At 44.9% G+C, this 21,339-nt stretch overlaps 1 protein-coding gene across 5 annotated transcripts in view; it reads right to left on the bottom strand.

The window, feature by feature from the left end:
• Positions 1-21,339, bottom strand: part of KIRREL3 (kirre like nephrin family adhesion molecule 3) — a 614,569-nt gene that overhangs the window by 36,041 nt on the left and 557,189 nt on the right. For all 5 annotated transcript variants that reach the window (XM_075839161.1, XM_075839163.1, XM_075839162.1 and 2 more), the window contains 2 exons: positions 20,470-20,620; positions 16,363-16,468 (listed from right to left, as the gene is read on the bottom strand). In XM_075839161.1, coding sequence (XP_075695276.1) covers positions 16,363-16,468; positions 20,470-20,620 — 257 coding nt within the window. The remainder of the gene's footprint in view (positions 1-16,362; positions 16,469-20,469; positions 20,621-21,339) is intronic.

Here is a 21,339-nt window from a genome sequence, read left to right as displayed (position 1 = left end):
CCCCTTTTTTTAAGGTGTCGCAAATGGAAAACCGATGAAAGCTGCGGATAAAGACGATTCTGACAAAGTAGAACACAAGCGGCTTAAAAAAAAAAAGGGCGATGGAATCTGATTCATTGCCAAGAACGGCTCCTCTACTTTTCCTTTGCACCAGTTTTGATGCATCTTCTTCCTTTGTGTTTTAACCATACTATTTTCAACAACTCTGCTTGCTGTCAGTGAAGGTCAACATTCACATCAGAGACTAAAAAAACCTGTTCAGACCAAAAAGTTCTCACCGCTGAGACTTTGTTACAGTTGTGTTCAGTCTAGGCAATCCTCTGTAGGGAATTGTAAAGGCAGCTTTGGGTGTGACTGGAGCATAAAACACTGTCATTCAAGGTCCCCAAGAGACAAGAAAAGCAGAGGATTTGTAAAGTTTCTCGTTATTATATGTAGATCAAAATGAGAAAGTAAAAAGAAATGGTAGATGGGATAAACCTTCATCTCGGGGGCCCCGTCCCCCCTCATCCGCTCCTCATACTCGGCCCCGTCCCCCCTCATCCGCTCCTCATACTCGGCCCCGTCCCCCCTCATCCGCTCCTCATACTCGGCCCCGTCCCCCCTCATCCGCTCCTCATCCTCGGCCCCGTCCCCCCTCATCCGCTCCTCATCCTCGGCCCCGTCCCCCCTCATCCGCTCCTCATCCTCGGCCCCGTCCCCCCTCATCCGCTCCTCATCCTCGGCCCCGTCCCCCCTCATCCGCTCCTCATCCTAGGCCCCGTCCCCCCTCATCCGCTCCTCATCCTCGGCCCCGTCCCCCCTCATCCGCTCCTCATCCTCGGCCCCGTCCCCCCTCATCCGCTCCTCATACTCGGCCCCGTCCCCCCTCATCCGCTCCCAATACTCGGCCCCGTCCCCCCTCATCCGCTCCTCATACTCGGCCCCGTCCCCCCTCACCCGCTCCTCATACTCGGCCCCGTCCCCCCTCATCCGCTCCTCATACTCGGCCCCGGATCGGAGGCTCCTTATTCCGCTGCTCCGGGAGATTATTAATTTGTGTGACCAGGAAACATTTTTCTTCTTCTACAAACACCATTCATAATAAATGACGGCGGAATTCTTCCCATTAATTACTTCTAAAAATATTGTTGTTTTGACCTCGAGCGCACGATATAATGAACACGTCGCAGCGACAGCTTGAAGAATCCTCGTAGTCCCGGCAATCCGCGCCTCGCGCCGCACAGGACAATTGGAAGCGCAAATAAATGATAAGATTCACAAATAGTAACAATGTCTGATGAGAAATTAATTACCTTGAAGACTGAGCGCCTGTCCTGGCCGAGCCGGAGTACCATTAATAACGGGGCGTGCGCGGTTATATGACACAGGTGCCGAGGCTGCACTCAACATCACTCCTCCTGCGTACAGCGGCGTCGTGTGTCAGCCTGGACTTAATAAGGCCCCATGCACATGACCGTATTTTTCATCCGTAATTACGATTACGGACCCATTCATTTCTATTGGCCACAGACACCTTTCCGTATTTTTACGGATGGGTGTCCGTGTTGAAAACATTATAGAAATCGGTCCTACCCTTGTCCGTAATTACGGCACGGACTCTCCCATAGAAGCCTATGGGCGCTTCCATATATACGGACGCCTACGGTTGTGCATCCGTACACCGTCTATATTTATGGAAGTGTTGCTATGCAACATGTTGATGACATCATTTGCAGCCTTACGACATCCATTTTTACGGATCTGTATATACGGATCAAATACGGATTCACTACGGACCGCATTTGCGGATACCGTTCCGTATATACGGATGAATTACGTATGACTACGGATCCGTATTTACGGATAGATAAAAACACGGTCGTGTGCATGTCCATGCCCGTAATCACGCGGCCGTCTGCTGTATGGGAGCATGGGCCGTAAAATACGGACATGCTCCATAATTCCCGGCACAGTTCTACGGCGCGGACCCCATCCGCAGCGATATGGAAAGGTGTCCGCGGCCAATAGAACTGAATGGGTCCGTAAAACCGCTGCTTAAGGCCCTATGAACAGGAACGTAAAAGTCGTCCGTAATTGCGGGACGCAATTACAGTTCACAATTACGGAACCTTTCACATCTATTGTCCATGGACACCTTCCCGTTTATTTACGGGAAGGTGTCCGGGCCGTAGAATTGTACCGCAAAAGATAGTACATGTCCAATGTTTTGCTTTTTCCGGGCCGTGCGCCCACACTTTGTATGGGAGCACGGGCCGAAAATGTAGACGGCTGTCCGTGGCCGGCCGTGCCCGCAATCGCAGCCCGTGATTATGGGCACGGCCGTGTGCATGGGTCCGATAAGGGTGCAGTTACACTAGGCAGATTTAGGGACCCTACTAACAAGTAGGGATGGTCTACAGCGGAGACCCCTTTAATAAGGTCAAATTCTAAGGCGACACTGGAATGTTCTATACAATGGATGGGACAACGGATCGGTGGTGGAAATATGCGCCAAATGCAAGATGTACCAGTGGACGGGTATAGGTGGAGTTGCTCTTTAATGCTGTAGCTTTGCTCAGTCTGGACGTGAACCTCATGACTGGAACGTCTCGTTACGTTGCGGTCACACGCGGCAGAATGTGTTGCAGAAATTTTTTGCAACTGAAAATCGGTTCTATTCATGTGAATGCGGCTGTTTGTGCCGCAGATGCCGGGATTTCTGCGAGTTCCCATTCGGGCATGCGGCGTCATGAGCCGTAAAAGAGAGAGCGCGATAACAGCAGCTACTACTCCGGCGGTCCCGGCACGTCCATGTATTACGGCGGAGGTTAGAAAACCCGGACCCGCAGGAATCCGCTGATCACCGCGCCGGCTTCTGATTTAAATAAGGATTTTCTTTGTGATCGCCGTCTTTTTCATCCCTCGCCGGGGCGGTTACGGACGCTCGCAGGATTGTTTCTCTTTTTTTTTTTTTTGCTTTTTCTTTTATATAGAAAAGAGGATAAAAAAACAACGTGGACATTTTCACCTTTACGTTATTGACACTTCCGGGTGTTTTCAGCATGACAATGTATTTTCCCTCATGAGATGAAGGACATCGGAGCGCGCCCGCGACTGACTCGTCTTTGTGCCAGTTCCCATAACAACCTGAGACGAGGAGGAGTGCGGGGCATATTCTCCTGTCATGTGTCGGATAGAGGGGTCCCAGCGCGGTGGCCCCTGGTTCATCGAGCCTCTGAAGTTACAGAAACTTCATACAGAGGCGGAGTCAGTGCAACATGTAACGCTACAGGGGAATACAATGTATCTGATCCTCTTAGGCCGGGTTCACACAGAGTTTTTGGCAGGAGGAAAATCTGCCTCAAAATTGAGTTTGTAATTTAGAGGCAGATTTTCCTCTCCCTGCACGCCGATTTTTGCCGCGGGCATAAAACGCTGCCAAATACGCTTTCTCTGCCTCCCATTGATGTCAATCGGAGGTCAGAGGCGTAAAGGCCCGAAGATAGGGCACGTCCCTTCTTTTTCCCACGAGCCGGTTTTTCCGCTCGCGGTATAAACCACCTTTGCCTCCCATTGAAATCAATGGGAGGCATTTTCGGCCGTTTTTTGGCGTGTCTTGCGGCGCGGTTTACGCGTCAAACACTGTGGAAACTTAAAGGGACACTCACCCAACAAGAATAACGTAGCGGATCATACGCTCACAGCTGTAGGAGAACGCGGGGTCACCTCTGCACCCTCCCGGTCTTGTGTGTCCCATTTATCTTCTTTTATGGCTTTCTGTAGGCACGTGCAGTATTCCTAGGTTTATCATGGATTCATCCCACCATTTATAGGGTATGTGCACACACACTAATTACGTCCGTAATTGACGGACGTATTTCGGCCGCAAGTCCCGGACCGAACACAGTGCAGGGGGCCGGGCTCCTAGCATCATACTTCTGTACGACGCTAGGAGTCCCTGCCTCGCTGCAGGACAACTGTCCCGTAGTGTAATCATGTTTTCAGTACGGGACAGAAGTTCCACGGAGAGGCAGGGACTCCTAGCATCGTACATAAGTATGATGCTAGGATCCCGGCTCCCTGCACTGTGTTCGGTCCGGGACTTGCGGCCGAAATACGTCCGTCAATTACGGACGTAATTAGTGTGTGTGCACATACCCTTACTGTATATGTCCACTACAGCACTGCTCATCATGTTCTTCCTGATTCATGAATAGTATGACAGGACTGCAGTGTAGACTGACACATGAATAGTATGACAGGACTGCAGTGTAGACTGACACATGAATAGTACCACCGAAAGGACCGGGGGAGGTAACTTCGATAACAATATCCCCTTATTAACCATCTCAGTGACTACATTTTCTAATTGAAGACGCGCTGACTGCGTGTTTTGAGGGTTGGGATGCGGCGACGGCCTCCGCTCCTGCCTCAGGTGTCACAATAGCAGCAACTTGCGAGCTGTTTGATATAAGATGCTCCTGTAGAACCGACGCACAATTGACAGCGGCACATGAAGAATTCCGTATTTACACAAAGCAGCGTGTCTCGGTAACGTGAGGTGATTTGTTTGTCGGTCTCAGTGAGCGCCAACCGATCCCATCACGCTGACAGCTTGAAACAAACGCAGGTATTCGCTCTCGTCTGCTCTCCGTGAATTATTAATTAGTTCTCTTGTACAGAAAGTAAAGAGGTCGCTTCCTCCGCAGCCGGGCGTCTGACTTCAATAAAGCTGAAGGGTAATCTCCCTCAGAAGTTAGTCGGGGGCCGGCGGCGTGCGGCGCAGCCCGGTACAGAATATTAATTTGATGTTCTGTCTACGTCCTGCGCATAATGTGTGATACAATGTATCAGTGGGGAATTGTATTTATTATTGGATTCTATAATGATATTGGACAAGGAGGCGGCTGCCTAGGGCTCCAATAATGGGGGGGGGGGGGCACAATTTCTAGAAAATAAAAGTCCCCGCTCTGTCTATAAAGTCCTCTGTACAGGGGACGCTGTGCCCAAATCCTGTATGTGCTCGGGTACAATGGCGTCCGTCACACAGGAATAGACCTGGGACTGAGGGTGAGGGGCGTATAGTATAACCCCCGCTTTAAGGACCAGGGGAGCCCAACTCTACCGCGCCTGAGAATTGAGCCGTTCAATACAAACACAATTTTGGCGTAAATGGTGGAGGACTGAATAAGCGCTGCCGTGATACAACATGTGAACGCGCTCGTGCGGTTTTCATTGCAGTTACATTTCTTTTTCTCAATTAAAAGCGTTGAGAAATGGAACCTGCCGCAAAATCCTGGCGATAAGTCATTGTGACGTATGCGGAAAATGACTGGATTCTGGGGGTTAAAGGGGATCTCTACCAAAATGTAATATTGTAAAGATCTGAGTAATGTGGCAGTAAGGGATACAGACAGTCCTGGCGGCCTCCTCGTCCCCTCCGTTCAGGACTGTCAGAGAGATGGAGGCCTGAGTAATTAGATACAGACTGGTTACTAGGGTAGTGCTGCCTGGCAACCACAGACCAAGAGACTCTGAATGTTACAATGTGTCCCTAGCGACAAGACTGTCAGACAGATAACACTGTGATAACTCTCCTAGTACAGATAATGTAGTAGTTGTTACCTGCAGTCCTATGTAACACCACAGATAACACAGTGATAGCTCTCTGAGTACAGATAATGTAGTAGATGTTACCTGCAGTCCTATGTAACACCACAGATAACACAGTGATAACTCTCTGGGTACAGATAATGTAGTAGATGTTACCTGCAGTCCTATGTAACACCACAGATAACACAGTGATAACTCTCAGTACAGATAATGTAGTAGTATTACCTGCAGTCCTATGTAACACCACAGATAACACAGTGATAACTCTCTGAGTACAGATAATGTAGTAGAAGTTTCCTGCAGTCCTATGTAACACCACAGATAACTCTCTGAGTACAGATAATATAGTAGTGTTACCTGTAGTCCTATGTAGCACCACAGATAACACACAGTGATAACTCTGAGTACAGATAATGTACTATATATTACCTGCAGTCCTATGTAACACCACAGATAACACAGTGATAACTCTCTGAGTACAGATAATGTAGTAGTGTTACCTGCAGTCCTATGTAACACCACAGATAACATAGTGCTAACTCTCTGATTACAGATAATGTAGTAGATGTTACCTGCAGTCCTATGTAACACCACAGATAACACAGTGATAACTCTCTGATTACAGATGATGTAGTAGATGTTACCTGCAGTCCTATGTAACACCACAGATAACACAGTGATAACCCTGAGTACAGATAATGTAGTAGATGTTACCTGCAGTCCTATGTAACACCACAGATAACACAGTGATAAGTCTCTGAATACAGATAATGTAGTAGATGTTACCTGCAGTCCTATGTAACACCACAGATAACACAGTGATAACTCTCTGAGTACAGATAATGTAGTAGTGTTACCTGCAGTCCTATGTAACACCACAGATAACACACTCTTCTCTACTGCGTCTGACAATACTGGCTCAGCTACACGCGCAGGTCAGTAGACAATTATTGAGCCTGATGTATCGCGGGTGAAGTACATTGCCGGCTGTTATTTACGAGTTGCGCCAGCAGCTACAGATATCGGAGCGAGGAAGTTCCTGAACGCACCTGACAGTCAATAATGAGGCCGATATCTGCTCTTTAATTAAATTACCGCTATCAGCTGCAGCCGTGTCTCAGGGAGAATCTCGCAGAAACCTCGTGTGCGCCAAGTGATCAATGGATGCAACCCGGAGAGGCGAGATTACCGGCTGAAATATTCATTGTATATTGTATTTGTCTAATCAATGGCGCGCACGGCTTCCCTGCCGCGGCGATGGGGAGGAAACCGCCTTCAATCTGCTTATTTGTCTCCGATTCTGGAACTGTACGGAAATCGGATAAAATAAGGAAAGTGGCATCTCATTTTCTAAGCGTCATTTAATAAGTCCATAAACAGGATTTAATGGCGGCGGCTCAGACATTAGATGGGACGTTCCAGCTGTAAGGAGAGCGACTTCATTTAAAGCGACGGCAGAGGCGCTGGGTATTTTATGCAGATTAGGGATGCGCCATTTCAGCCGCCGGCTCCTCGCACGTTGTAAATAATGGAACGTTTCCCTTCTGTGTCGGCAGAAGCTGCTTTACTGCTTCTCTTAACGGCTTCACTTCTGCTGTCGGAGCGTTATTTGTAAGACTCCATCATTGCTGGAAATAAAACGGCAGCTTGTGTTCCTAAGCTTAACGATCGCCTCCAAGTCGCGGCCGCTCTCCGGGCGGTGCAGGAATAGCGTCTGTTGTGACCCAATCAAAGTGCTTAGAATATTAACGGAATCAAGAGTTGTATAAATGGCGCGAGATGATGCTGGTCGTCTGTGGTAGTCACCGGGGTTAAAGGGCTTGTCCACTCTCACATGTAATTCTTCAACTTTACAATAAACTTTGTTTCAATTCCTCACCATTTTCTAGATCTCTGGTTGCTGTCGGTGAGTGGAAAACGGTCTCTGTTGTACAATATGGGGAGAGGAAAATCATTCACTTTTGGTGGCTACGCCCGGTATACATATAAAATAGTCTGATTTTGGATTAGCAGTATATATTTTTTAATAGTCTGAAATGGGAGTTCTGCCTTGACATTTTTTTTCTTCACTTTGGCCCTTTTTTATCCCATTTTTTGAGTGCGCCTGTGTTATAGTGAATGGGTAGGAGCTGTAATACCACACACAGCCCATGGAGAGGAGTGGCGCTGTTTCTGTATCTGGAGGACCCGGCATATCTGTGCATTCCACAGATGGCCCATTGATTTCCATGGAAGCTGTGTAATTCTTTATTTCGCCTGTGGTGGAGCTGTAGGGATATTGAACACTGATCAGCTTCTTATTCGGGGGCGCCAACAAAACGTCATTGTCCAAAGCGACAATCCCTATAATGAGTCAATAATACTAAGCGCATATTCACAGCAGGACGCGATAATCCCCTCGACGTCCTACATGGAGACGCAGAATAAGAGCAGCAGATCCATCAACAGCAAATTGTTGATGGTTTCTACGTACCATTTGTGGACTCGAGTCCGTGTTCATCAGAGGTGGATCATCACTGAACTGACGGCAGGACTGTAATATTGTCAGTCATTACGTAACGTTTCACGGACGCGCAGACGCAGCAGGAAATTATTTATTTTTGGATTATTATCTGAACGTTCTTTAATTGTAACCACAAAAAGTTGGGAGAAGCGGCATTTCCAGACCCAACAATTGTCATCAGCAGATAAGCGGAGGCGGCTGATCGCATTCTGTGCTCTCTACGTCAGACAGAAATTAGCACTCATAGCGATCGTGGACGTGGCCTGGCTGAGAACTGTGAACAATAGACGGAAGGTCTAGGGTTCTATTCACTTGTCTTGACGTTTTTTTTTAATAATAACGTGAATTGTCACAATAAATTCTCCCTAAATATGACCCAAACACGTAGCGATAATGTGCCACGCAGTTCTACAAGGCTGTACTTGGACGCACGGCGCACTACACTACGCCCACGGGCACCCAGAATTGGTAGAGCGGTCAGCGGTTAGAATGACATTCGTGTAGTGTATATGTAACCCCCTCCCCCGCAGGTTCAGGGTGGTCATCCAAGCCCTTCCCCCACGCAGAAGTGAAAGGGTACCACAAAGCATCATGGTGGTTGAGGGTGTAAAGAATTTTAGACACTCTAATAACTCTCCACTAGGGGGTGCCAGGGAGTGCACTAAAGAACCTCCCATCACAAATGCGAAAATAACTCCGGACACCCCCTTTAAGCAAAGCTTAATCATTATATAATCAAGTTCCAATTTTGAAGGCAATTTACGAAATTCTGGCTACAAATTTAGAGTCGCAGTTCAAAACATGTAAGTAACCCCCCCCCCCCCCCCCCCCCCGCCCCGGGAGACCTCTGAGTTATTCAGCAGAGCCGATGAAGGTCACATGGCACTTCTGGTTTTATGGTGTCAGGGGGGCGGGGCTCTAGACTACTCCCTGACTGCCACTTTTGGGAACATATAATGGAATCGGTTATGGTCACATGTTCAGCTTTATCCTATGTCCTATGTTCCCTCCTAATCTCCCCCTAATGACTGCAGGTAAAATCCTATGTGCACAGAGCTGCCCTTTAAGGCTGAATTCAGACGCCCATAGTAAAAAAACGTGTGACGTCCATCACACGGATGCAGGTATTTCAATGGGGCGGTTCACACGACCGTTGTTTCAATAGACCATGTAAAGGGTCTGTTGAAATATAAAACATGTCCTATTTTCTTCCGTTTTTTACGGATCCCTCGAAAAACTCAAGTCTATGGGGATCCGTGAAAACGGGACCCGCACGGGTGTAACTCGGACGTGAAAAACTGCAGAATCTGACCTAAAATGCACGGGCTGAAAATGCGGGTGGCTGTCGGAGGGCGCCAGTGGCCAGCCGTGCCCGTAATCACAGAGCGTGATTGGATCCAGGGCAGTGTGCATGAGGCTGAATAACCTCTCCGCAGCTTTCGAGGATTTCTGTTGTCTGCGCCCCGGTGACCGCGCCGTCCTCGCCACCCACATTAACGGAACAATGATTATAAATTTCAGCATTTGGACGCGGGTTAAACACAGCGGCGCCCGGTAAATTGCGCTACTAAGGAGGACAGCGGAGCTTGTGCAAACAAACCAGTCACATGAATATTCACAAGACGGCTAAGAAGTGTTTACTGTCGACCCCGCTCGCTGTTGATGGATTCATTTAATTAGAAAGCTCCGTATTCAGCATTTAAATGTAACAAAGTCATTTCGGAGGATTCCCAGCGCGTTTTGCTTCACACGGAATGAACCCGCTCGGAGAAGGTTATACGCCGATCCTGAATCCCAGCGCAGATCTGCTCCACATAGCCATTCATTATATAATATATAGGGCAGAGTTATTATTAACACGGTGGCGCCGCGACTCCCTGCCGCAGACTGAAATATATATATAATGCATCACAAGAGCCACGAGTAACAGACGTTACAGAGGGGCAGGGCAGACGGCGAAACATCATGTAACTCCCAATACACAGTCATGAATCAACACCTGCCCCCAGTGCAGAACTCTCAGGAAAGACCCCCCGTAATATTGTCATTAATTATAAGTAACAACGTAAGAAAGGTGACGAGAGCGCAGAATCTGGAGCACAAGCCGCCTGACACCCCCGAACACCGCGTGCACTTCACAAACGCTAATAATATGGGTATCGCTATGGTGCTCAGGTTATACCAGCGTGACCATATACTTAATAGAGAAAAAAGGCCTATGTTATACCAGCTGTACACATATAATTATATACAGGAGATACCCAGGTTATACCAGCATGCTCCATATCACTATATACAAGAAGATGTATAACTTATACCAGCTGTACATATATAATTATATACAGAAGGTACCCAGGTTATACCAGCATGCTCCATATCACTATATATAGGAAGATGTGTAACTTATACCAGCTGTACATATATAATTATATACAGAAGATACCCAGGTTATACCAGCATGCTCCATATCACTATATACAAGAAGATGTATAACTTATACCAGCTGTACATATATAATATATACAGGAGATGCCCAAATTATACCAGCATGCGCCATATCACTATATACAAGAAGATGTATAACTTATACCAGCTGTACATATATAATATATACAGGAGATGCCCAGGTTATACCAGCATGCTCCATATCACTATATACAGGAAGATGTATAACTTATACCAGCTGTACATATATCATTATATACAGAAGATACCCAGGTTATACCAGCATGCTCCATATCACTATATACAAGAAGATGTATAACTTATACCAGCTGTACATATATAATTATATACAGAAGATACCCAGGTTATACCAGCATGCTCCGTATCACTATATACAAGAAAATGTATAACTTATACCAGCTGTACATATATAATTATATACAGAAGATACCCGGGTTATACCAGCATGCTCCATATCACTATATACAAGAAGATGTATAACTTATACCAGCTGTACATATATAATTATATACAGCAGATACCCAGGTTATACCAGCATGCTCCATATCACTATATACAAGAAGATGTATAACTTATACCAGCTGTACATATATAATTATATACAGAAGATACCCAGGTTATACCAGCATGCTCCATATCACTATATACAAGAAGATGTATAACTTATACCAGCTGTACATATATAATTATATACAGACGTTACCCAGGTTATACCAGCATGCTCCATATTACTATATACAAGAAGATGTATAACTTATACCAGCTATACATATATAATTATATACAGAAGATACCCAGGTTATACCAGCATGCTCCATATCACTATATACAAGATGTATAACTTATACCAGCTGTACATATATAATTATATACAGAAGATACCCAGGTTATACCAGCATGCTCCGTATCACTATATACAAGAAGATGTATAACTTATACCAGCTGTACATATATAATTATATACAGAAGATACCCAAGTTATACCAGCATGCTCCATATCACTATATACAAGAAGATGTATAACTTATACCAGCTGTACATATATAATTATATACAGAAGATACCCAGGTTATACCAGCATGCTCCATATAACTATATACAAGAAGATGTATAACTTATACCAGCTGTACATATATAATTATATACAGAAGATACCCAGGTTATACCAGCATGCTCCATATCACTATATACAAGAAGATGTATAACTTATACCAGCTGTACATATATAATTATATACAGAAGATACCCAGGTTATACCAGCATGCTCCATATCACTATATACAAGAAGATGTATAACTTATACCAGCTGTACATATATAATTATATACAGAAGATACCCAGGTTATACCAGCATGCTCCATATCACTATATACAAGAAGATGTATAACTTATACCAGCTGTACATATATAATTATATACGGACGATACCCGGGTTATACCAGCATGCTCCATATCACTATATACAAGAAGATGTATCACTTATTCCAGCTGTACATATATAATTATATACAGAAGATACCCAGGTTATGCCAGCATGCTCCATATCACTATATACAAGAAGATGTATAACTTATACCAGCTGTACATATATAATTATATACAGAAGATACCCAGGTTATACCAGCATGCTCCATCTCACTTTATACAAGAAGATGTATAACTTATACCAGCTGTACATATATAATTATATACAGAAGATACCCAGGTTATACCAGCATGCTCCATATCACTATATACAAGAAGATGTATAACTTATACCAGCTGTACATATATAATTATATACAGAAGATACCCAGGTTATACCAGCATGCTCCATATCACTATATACAAGAAGATGTATAACTTATACCAGCTGTACATATATAATTATATACAGAAGATACCCAGGTTATACCAGCATGCTCCATATCACTATATACAGGAAGATGTATAACTTATACCAGCTGTACATATATAATTATATACAGAAGATACCCAGGTTATACCAGCATGCTCTATATCACTATATACAAGAAGATGTATAACTTACACCAGCTGTACATATATAATTATATACAGGAGATACCCAGGTTATACCAGCATGCTCCATATCACTATATACAAGAAGATGTATAACTTATACCAGCTGTACATATATAATTATATACAGAAGATACCCGGGTTATACCAGCATGCCCCATATCACTATATACAAGAAGATGTATAACTTATACCAGCTGTACATATATAATTATATACAGAAGATACCCAGGTTATACCAGCATGCTCCATATCACTGTATACAAGAAGATGTATAACTTATACCAGCTGTACATATATAATTATATATAGAAGATACCCAGGTTATACCAGCATGCTCCATATCACTATATACAGGAAGATGTATAACTTATACCAGCTGTACATATATAATTATATACAGAAGATACCCAGGTTATACCAGCATGCTCCATATCACTATATACAGGAAGATGTATAACTTATACCAGCTGTACATATATAATTATATACAGAAGATACCCAGGTTATACCAGCATGCTCCATATCACTATATACAAGAAGATGTATAACTTATACCAGCTGTACATATATAATTATATACAGAAGATACCCAGGTTATACCAGCATGCTCCATATCACTATATACAGGAAGATGTATAACTTATACCAGCTGTACGTATATAATTATATACAGAAGATACCCAGGTTATACCAGCATGCTCCATATCACTATATACAAGAAGATGTATAACTTATACCAGCTGTACATATATAATTATATACAGAAGATACCCAGGTTATATCAGCATGCTCCATATCACTATATACAAGAAGATGTATAACTTATACCAGCTGTACATATATAATTATATACAGACGATACCTGGGTTATACCAGCATGCTCCATATCACTATATACAAGAAGATGTATCACTTATTCCAGCTGTACATATATAATTATATACAGAAGATACCCAGGTTATACCAGCATGCTCCATATCACTATATACAGGAAGATGTATAACTTATACCAGCTGTACGTATATAATTATATACAGAAGATACCCAGGTTATACCAGCATGCTCCATATCACTATATACAAGAAGATGTATAACTTATACCAGCTGTACATATATAATTATATACAGAAGATACCCAGGTTATATCAGCATGCTCCATATCACTATATACAAGAAGATGTATAACTTATACCAGCTGTACATATATAATTATACACAGAATATACCCAGGTTATACCAGCATGCTCCATATCACTATATACAGGAAGATGTATAACTTATACCAGCTGTACATATATAATTATATACAGAAGATACCCAGGTTATACCAGCATGCTCCATATCACTATATACAAGAAGATGTATAACTTATACCAGCTGTACATACATAATTATATACAGAAGATACCCAGGTTATACCAGCGTGCTCCATATCACTATATACAAGAAGATGTATAACTTATACCAGCTGTACATATATAATTATATACAGACGTTACCCAGGTTATACCAGCATGCTCCATATCACTATATACAGGAAGATGTATAACTTATACCAGCTGTGCATATATAATTATATACAGGAGATACCCAGGTTATACCAGCATGCTCCATATCACTATATACAGGAAAAGGCCTATGTTATACCATCTGTACAGACATACAGTAAATACAATTATCTTCTGTGTTTTTTTTCATCAAAAGGCCCTTTCTACGACAGAATGTTCTTGGACAAGGTGATGGAAGTCTGGGATAGACATTAATATCAATTAACCTTTGTGAGCGGTGCAGCCGCCGGCAGCGGGGCCTCCGCATTACAATATTCACTGCTTGTTTCTTCATAAAGAGCTGATGGATGAGATCGGAGGCGGGAGAAACAACTCGCAATCTACGCTTTTTTTTTTTTTTCTTAAATACTTGTAGGTGTCAGATCTTCGCAGCGACGGCATCAATCACAGAAATGGGATCCCTAACGCCTGGCAATCCTAAGAGGGGCTGAGGCTCCGCCAAGGTTTAAGAACCCCCCCCCCCCTTGTTAGATCCTATTGAATGCAGCGCATGTTGTGGACACCGAGATATGGGGTTACTTTGCATTTTACACCCGTCTCTGGGGTCTCACGTCTGCAAAGCTATTAAACTTATCTGAAATTGCGCGGCCCCTCTTAATAATGGTAGTCAAGTCGGGGATTATACGGCCGAATGCCTTCAATTTATTGCTGCGTCAAAATAGGTTGTACGTGGGAGCGCGCATTGAAGTAACGGAAGCGGCTGGAAAGATTATCCGGCCTCCCATCGCTGGAGGGGCTGCAGTCGGAGGCGAGTCCGAGCTGCGGGGTCCTCAATCCCATCCATAGTTAAAGGGTTTACGTTCTGTACTCGGCGTGCACCCCTCCTCCTCCGAGAATAAACTGTTCCTGAGATCATTCCACTTAAAATCGTGAAGAGCCGGCTACAAAAACTCCGGAGCGGCGCCGCGCGGATAATGTGCCTCAATGGGCAGGAAATTGCTTATGATTGCGCAATTTATTTATTTTGCATGGAGAACGCGGCTCGTCCGCCACGAAGTTCCTGCCACGTTCAGCAATAAAAACCCTGCACAATCAGAAAAACCGTGCTTGGCCTGACCGGGTGTCTTTCTTTCTTTCACTGAAAACTTCAATTGCTTAGTCGGCCGTGCGCCAAAGTAAAGCTAGGTGACACAACACGCGGTAAATTTGGTGCGGACGCTGTAAATGTCAATTATTCGCATCACCTTAAATAGTAGAATTTTGCAACCATTGTTTTTATTGCTGCGATCCGTTTCACATAAAAAATGAGGCATCTCTGCAAATTTTATTAAAAATTCCCCTCCCGTTTTGTGTATACAGCTCCTATGCGTACCCATATAAGTGAATTTGATGCACGTCGTCGTACGGTGTGGGTTCACGGGACCCTGTTTAGTCCCTGGTATTTCCTGCGGTCGTCTTGTTCCATCTTGTTCCCTATAGATCTGCACATATATCTCGGCGCCTCCTATACCTGGCACAATATCCGCTAATGTGCTGCGGGAGGCTATTTTTAGTCGGGATTTAATGGTGCAGATACATCACAGCCTCGTTGCGAGCGGCCGGCCGCAGAACTCGCTGTTTAGAATGAAGTGGCTGCAATTTTAAGGCCTTTTTGTATCTTAGAGATGAAAAATGAGCGCAGTTCATATATGAGAATAATTGTAAGATGTGGAGTAAAGAGAAGCGGGAGGCGAGAACCATTCATTATATTCCTCCTTCTGTGCAGAATTCTTTTTATATAAGCCGGGATTTCTGCGGGGGATGGGCACCGCGCGTACCTTGTGCAGTCCTCTGGCAGCTTAATTATACCATGTGTTGTATTTTTTTGAAAGGCAGCAGGTGAAGGCGCCGAACAGACGCAGAAAAGACGAAAATTTGTGCAATTTTCTTTAAAATAAAACTTATTTGAATATGAGAGAACGGCCCGGGAGGGGTCTCTAGTGGAGACGTCTCGTGTGGGAGCGCACGCCTTCCACATGAGACGCTCGCCCTTCCGCAATGTTCGCCACTTGACCTTTTTTATTGGCACTTTATAAATGATTTGCGCGCAGCCACATACGGGCAACTGTCAGCCACCGGTAAAAGGGTCCTGGTCGGACGCTATAGAGTCATGCCGCCATTTTTAATCCTGACTCTACCCCAATCTACTTTCTACCATTATTTATATATAAAAGGAAACAAATATGACAATGTTTCTTCTCCGCACGGTGACGCGCCGTTACATCTTACCGGTACTGCGTTACCGCAGGGTTGGCTTTGGCGGAGCAGTGAAATTTGATCAGGTTATCTTCCAGGACCGGCTGAGGCTCCAACGTGAGATTAACCAATGGAGGATCTGTAATTACAGGACAGGACAAGAGGAGGTTATAAAAGTCACATAAACGTAACGCATCGCAGCAGAGCCGGCAGCACATTATTAGACGTCAGTTCTCCATGAGGGAGTGAGCAGCCTATGTCCTGGCAGGAGCATGCTCAGTGCAACATGTCATCCATATATTACCGGAGGTGTTAATATCATTATCATGCGGCTGTACACTTCTAATATGTCCTGGACCTGCACGCAACGCACAACGACAAAGCAGGGAGGCCGCATATTCCCTGGGTCCATAGTAACACAGATGTCCTCTCATGTACCGGGGTGACTCATTTTTAGGGTCGATCGGTAAGAATCTCCAGGTGACACTTCCTGGCAGCGCCCCGGAGCTAAACTCCACAGAACAAATTATGTGTCCACATTTACTTATCTATTTGTTTTCTTAAAGGGGAACCGTCACCGCTTTTTCCTTTATGAAATGACTATAGTGAAGCGTACAGCCCCCCCAGACAATGGGGGTCACCAATTCACTTAGGAAATTATAATCAAGAGTGTTACAATGAGGGGTGCAGGGTCTGAGGAGTCCAATGCCCCCACTGCCACATGAGGAGACCCCGGTATTATACATGGCACCTGGTAGGTTAAGGGGCCCTGGTACTGATTTTGCATTGGGGCCCAGGAGCTTCAGGTTGCGCCTCTGTCTATAGAGAGTCCCTGCAGGAGTCAGACAGAAGAGTCCCTGGTCATGTGCAGCTTCTTAGGGTATGTGCACACGGCCTATTTACGGACGTAAATCGGGCGTTTTTGCCCCGAATTACGCCCGAAAATAGCGCCTCAATAGCGCAGACAAACATCTGCCCATTGAAAGCAATGGGCAGACGTTTGTCTGTTCACACGAGGCGTATATTTACGCGCCGCAGTCAAATGACGGCGCGTAAATAGACGCCCGCGTAGAAGAAGTGACCTGTCACTTCTTTGGCCGTAATTGGAGCCGCTATTCATTGACTCCAATGAATAGCAGCGCTAATTACGGCCGTAATTGACGCGGCGTTCAAGCGCCTGCACATGCCGGTACGGCTGAAATTACGGGGATGTTTTCAGGCTGAAACATCCCCGTAATTTCAGCCGTTACGGACCCCCGCCGTGTGAACATACCCTTAGGGTCCTTTTACACGGCCGTGAAAACGAGCGCCGATCGTTGAGACTTGATCAGTAACGTACGGGGCCGGCGACGTGCAGGAGATTAGCGACTATTTTATTGGCCGCATAAACAAGCAGATCAGCGCTCGTTTGCCCCCCTCATTGGCCCGCAGCCTCAATTATGTGTCATGTGATTGAATTCAGTTTAGATGTTTGCTAGATCTTATTCTGGGAAAGCTGGGTGACAACCAATATCGCTGCGTCCATGGATTAGGGGAGTTATATTGGTTAGATTTGCTGTATAATAATCTGGGACAGCTGGGTGGCAGCCATTGCAGCGCTCATTGGCTTTGACCCAGCTTTCCTAGAGTCCTGAATGACACATTTGATAACATCCCATGGGAGCGCTCCTCCAGCAGCCCCGTTGGCAGTCACCCAGCTTTCCCAGGAACTTGTTTGCTACGGAGGATTTTCCACCGCGTGCGTTTTGTGGGCGCCGCTTGTCTTTGTGTTTAGCGCTTCTTTGATTAATGCCGTTTGCATTCGGCTCCTGCCAGTTCTAATAATGAGCATTTGTGACCGGATTTAATTTTGTACATGAATAATAAAACGGAAGAAAAAATGGTTTCTCTGTATTCCCGGGAGGAGCCCGCTGCATTCTATGTAAATGTTGCCAGGAATAACGGGGTTAATTATAATTATTTTCCAACGTGTGTTCTTCCGTTCCAGATGCACTTCGTAGCCGTTAATAGCATTTTTAATTGCTTTTCCGCACAAGCAATTCAGAGCCAGCGAGATCTTTATTCGAAATCTCATTTCAAAGTCTTGTGATAGCTGTTCCCTCTTTCATCCATCCAATTAGTGTGTCCCAAAAAGAAGACGCTGTTTAATGCCCGGCGATTCCTGCGCGGTCGGTTATTAGTGCAGCGCGGCTATAAATACCATTGTTCTGTGGAGGGGACGGGACGGAATTCAGAATTTTCAGAGATCAGGATGGATGGGATCCAAGCTCCTCGCTACATAGGTGAAGGCGCGGCGGTCACCCTACAGTCGCACTGGCCGAGTTAATTGGCTGGAGGCTCCTGCGGCTACATTCCCCCCGCAGCGACCGGGACAGTTAATGGTCGTCCAGCACAGTGGTGGCTCGTAACCCTGCGGTTATAGGGACGAACTTAATATGACCTGGTCTGATTATGTCCTTATGAAATGATGTGGCCCCGCAGAGCTCAAGGGCCGGCATCAGGGCTAAAATCTTGGTAAAAGACAATCCCGCGGAGACTTTATATTCAGTCCGGTAAAATCTGAGGTTATTGAAATATTGACACCGACTGCAAGTTCAGTTTACATTAGAGAAACGATCAACTATGTGAAGATCCCCTCCAGCCGTGTATTCATCTTATCATTCATATTCACTGCGACGCACTCATCCAGAGCTGCCTGATTCATGAACAGAATACCAGGGCTACAGTAGAGACTGACACATGCAGAGGGAGACCAGGCTGATTCATATGTTATGTGACGTCCGCGCGTCTAGTGGTCGTCACGCGTGTGATGGAATATTAATATGATACTGGGATTCTTTCCCCTCACATCCAGCGGCAGGATCAGAAAACATCAGCATTGATCGAGTGATTTCTTTCATCAATTTCCGAGCAGATCGTTAATCCTTCGCTCTTCCTTTCACTCGTGTAATTAAGAGAATGTAAAAAAAGAAATCGATCTCGGAGTTATCCTGAAACCACTGGATTAATGAGGAAGCGACGGGAGGATTTTTAAGTCAAACTACATTTTTTTTACGTGTTATTTACCAAATGATGAGCAACCTCCATATAACACAGGACATTAAAGGGGGTCTCCACTGAATAATCCCTGCTTGTTAGAAAGGTCCCCTGACAATAAGCTGATCTTAAAGTGTCCGCTTGTTGGGACCCCCGGCGATCAGCTGCGATCTGTGGGAAAACCTGGAAGTGTTCAATTTCCCTGCAGCGCCACCACAGGGGAAATGAAGTATTACACTGTGTCCATTCATAATGTGTTGTCTGTGTAATACAGGACGTGTGCTCCAGAGAGAGACGATCTATGTAACCGCTCTCCGCTCCAAGAGATGAGGACACTGAACAGAGGACACCCCTGTATTACTTTAGAATTAAGAAACACGAAATATAAACTAGACAACCAGTTTAAAGGGCACCCCTGCCCCGTGGAGAAGAAACTGGACCTATTGGCGCCAGATATGGCATTGTCCGCTGTTTGCATCAGTTCACTGAGAGGACGGCCTGTCGCTCTGATACGTAGATTTGTGCAGGGTCAGGAAAACAACAAATCACAAGCTCCGGTCATCTAGACGAGTCTGTTCAGAGAAAAAAATAAATTTTGATCCATTGGCACCAGATATGTCAAATCGTCCTCTGACTGAAATGTCCATGAATCCTGAGCGGGTATTTTACTTCAGTGCGTAGGGTTAACAGCGGAGCACAGGGACAGTGAGGTAAAAAGAACGCATTTAAGAAGTAGAAATATATCTGGCACCAAATGGTCCGAACATTATTTTCTCAAAACAGGAACTGGTATCGTTGGCGGGAGTCGGTGCCCTTTAAGTCCCGTGTAGCTGGACACACCTGTGCACTACACCTGCATGAGTCATCCCAGGGGCAGCGCCAGACCTGGTGCCAGGAGCTCGTGGATCTTTGTTCCAGTGCAACTTGCAGAATGAGGCAAAAGAAATTCACCTTCCAGGACTGACACATGGTGCGCTATATCTGGTGCCAAAAGATTTTACCAGATTTCTATGGTGGCCCCAGAATTTGTCCGTAGGTAAACACAAGCTCTGGATTACATTTTTTTGCATTCATACCAAGTAGTGACCGCCAGGCGTGACTTACGTTGGATGTTGATGGTGACCATCGTGTCCTTTCCTCCCGGGACAGCCTTGTTAGTGGCACGACATGTGATTGTCTGTCCGTTCTCGATGTCTGATGGCGACACAAAGAGCGTGCTGATTATACTCTCCCGCTTTCCATCCCGTAACTGAGTCTGTAATACAGAAAATAGCATGAGAGAAGACATTCTTCATGAGACTGTATCACACATGATCGGCTTAGATACAGCAACTCCGCATCACACATGATAGAATTAGATAGAGCACTCAGTGAACTGTATCACACATGATAGGATTAGATACACAGCTCAGCAGACAGTATCACACATGATAGGATTAGATACACAGATCAGCAGACAGTATCACACATGATGGGATTAGATACACAGCTCAGCAGACCGTATCACACATGATAGGATTAGATACACGGCTCAGCAGACAGTATCACACATGATCAGCTTAGATACACAGCTCAGCAGACAGTATCACACATGATAGGCTTAGATACAGCAACTCAGCATCACACATGATAGGATTAGATACAGGACTCAGTGAACGGTATCACACATGATATTATTAGATACAGTGACTTAGCAGACAGTATCACACATGATAGGATTAGATACACAGCTCAGCAGACAGTATCACACATGATGGCATTAGATGCACAGCTCAGCAGACCGTATCACACATGATAGGATTAGATACACGGCTCAGCAGACAGTATCACACATGATAGGATTAGATACACAGATCAGCAGACAGTATCACACATGATAGGATTAGATACACAGCTCAGCAGACAGTATCACACATGATAGGATTAGATACATGGCTCAGCAGACAGTATCACACATGATAGGATTAGATACAC

This window comes from Rhinoderma darwinii, chromosome 10 (genome assembly GCF_050947455.1).
Source record: "Rhinoderma darwinii isolate aRhiDar2 chromosome 10, aRhiDar2.hap1, whole genome shotgun sequence".
Classification (NCBI taxonomy): domain Eukaryota; kingdom Metazoa; phylum Chordata; class Amphibia; order Anura; family Rhinodermatidae; genus Rhinoderma; species Rhinoderma darwinii.
This window is presented reverse-complemented; position numbering and strand designations above follow the sequence as displayed.